Source organism: Amphimedon queenslandica, unplaced genomic scaffold (assembly GCF_000090795.2).
Source record: "Amphimedon queenslandica unplaced genomic scaffold, v1.1 AMPQUscaffold_7936_Cont20117, whole genome shotgun sequence".
NCBI classification, from domain to species: domain Eukaryota; kingdom Metazoa; phylum Porifera; class Demospongiae; order Haplosclerida; family Niphatidae; genus Amphimedon; species Amphimedon queenslandica.
In genome coordinates this window covers 1-2,282 of record NW_003551784.1, presented here as the reverse complement: position 1 = coordinate 2,282, position 2,282 = coordinate 1, and the positions used below count along the sequence as shown (strand labels likewise).

At 37.9% G+C, this 2,282-nt stretch overlaps 1 protein-coding gene across 1 annotated transcript; it reads left to right on the top strand.

Moving 5' to 3' along the window:
• Nucleotides 1-109: 109 nt before the first annotated feature.
• LOC100640435 (zinc finger MYM-type protein 1-like) lies at nt 110-1,091 on the top strand (the record flags this gene model as incomplete). Its single annotated transcript, XM_011410560.1, has 1 exon — nt 110-1,091. A coding segment is annotated over exon 1 (982 nt), but the record flags the coding sequence as incomplete, so codon positions are not given.
• Between the last annotated feature and the right edge of the window lie 1,191 nt (nt 1,092-2,282).

Sequence of the window (2,282 nt, the reverse complement as noted above, 5' to 3'; positions counted from 1 at the left end):
GCCAACCCAGAAGATAAATTTGTGAAAACTGGATACTGTGACTGGAAGCATGCTACTGGGAAAACAGGTGCTCTAGTAAAACAATGTCTCAGAGAAGCACCAAGAAGCGATGGCTAATTGGAGTGCACTTACTGTACAACCTCACACTTCAGTTGCTTCATTGCTAGATCATAACAGAAGTGAATTAATTAGTAACAACCGTCACTACATTAAAGTTGTCGTTAAAGTTGTCCTCTTTTGTGCTTTGCAGGAGATCTCTCTACGTGGTCACAGAGAAGGTGAATCCGCTTCAAACAAAGGTAATTTTCTTGAGCTAATGGAGTTGCTTTCTAGCAATGATAAGACTCTTAAAGCACAGTTGCGTGCCCTTCCTAGAAATGTAACATATACTTCACACACAATACAGAATGAGGTTCTTCACACATTAGCTACAAAAGTGCGTTCCACTATTTGCTTCCAAGTCAACGAAGCTCGATATTTTAGTATTTTAGCAGATGAGACAAGAGATGTAAGCAAGCAAGAGCAAATGTCTTTTGTTATTAGATATGTTTCTGTGTCTGATCATTCCATTCAGGAGCGCTTTCTCACATTTGTTCATGCCACTGGATTAGACGCTCCATCTTTGACACAATACATCAAAGACACACTGGCATTATATAATCTCAATCCCTTGTGCATTGTCAGTCAAGGTTATGATGGTACCAGTGTCATGTCTGGGAAGTGTAGAAGAGTACAGACTAGAGTTAGAGAATTTGCACCTCATGCTGTGTATATAAACTGTCATGGTCACATTTCAAATCTAGTTCTTGTTGATTCAATTAAATCAATCAACCGAGCGGCTATGTCTTTTGCCTTGCTTCAGGTACTTTATGTCTTTATATCTTCTTCAAAAGTCCACGAAGTTTTTCTAGCAAAGCAAAAGCAGCTACATCCAAGTAAGCAACCAATGGAATTGCAGAAGCTTTCAGACACTCATTGGGTTGCTCGTTATGCCTCAGTGAATGCTGTCTGTAAAACCTTTGATTCAATTCTTTCTGTCATAGAAGAATTTAATGATGGTTCAGATTTTGAGAAATCCATCGAAGCTAGGGGTATATACCATCAAATAAATTCCTTCTCTCTCGTAGTATTTGACAAAATACTTTCCTGTACTAAATAGCTGTCCAAACAGCTCCAGAGTAGAAGTATTAATTTATCAATGGCTACAAACCTCATTGTGGCTACAAAATCTTTATTTTCTGATATGAGATCACAATCATCATGGGATAATATATATCGCTATGCTAGTCAAATTGCAGATTTGCACTCTATTCATATTCAGCCTCTGTCAATGCCCCGACCCAGAAAGAGGCCTCCTCGGTTAGAAGACTGTAATCATGGAGTCCGTTTGTTTTCGTGAGACAATAAGTGTGGCAGATACCAATAAAACCTCTTTTTACTATCCCATTCTGGACAAGTTTCTTCAGGAACTGGAGTTAATGTTTCATAGAAGCAACCTCATTATTTTGAAGGGAATTGCATCATGTACATAATCATCATGATCTTTTCTCTTGAATGAAGACATTTGCGATGGAATATGATGTGGACAGTGATGGCTTGGATGTTGAAATCAAGTTGATTAGAAGGTCACTTGCTAACACTACAGTAACTGTAGATTCTTTAATGTCCTTCTACAACCATCTTCATTCATCACAACCTGCTTTATGGAAATATTACTTTGCTGACACAGATATCACTCACCATAGCTGTGACTAGTGTCTCCTGTGAGAGGTCATTTTCTTCTCTTAAGATTATAAAGAACAGACTACGAAGCACAATGACTGAGGATCAATTGTCTGACTTAGCAGTATTGTGTGTTGAGCGAGATGTTGCCAGAAACTTGGATTTGGAGGAAATGGCTGATAGTTTTGCCTCAATGGACAAAAATAGGCGGATCCTTCTTAAGTATTTAAGTAAATTTATTCATCTGTTATTACTAATAGTTATAACAATTAATAAGTAGTTATTATAGTTAATTAAGTAGTTATTAAGTTGTGCCCACCCTGAAAAAAAATCCTGGATCCGCTCCTGCCAACAATTGAAGATGCTAGCCTAGCTAGCCACTCTCACAAGTTAACTGATTGTCTTGTTTCCTACCTTTGTAATCTAAAGCTACTGCCACAGCTTAATTAACTTCCTTTAAAATGGCAAGTGGCATTGGGACTTGACTAGATAACGTAATTTGAGCTTAAAAAAGCACATGATACCACTCATGATGCTGGGAATGAGTTAACATGTGTAGC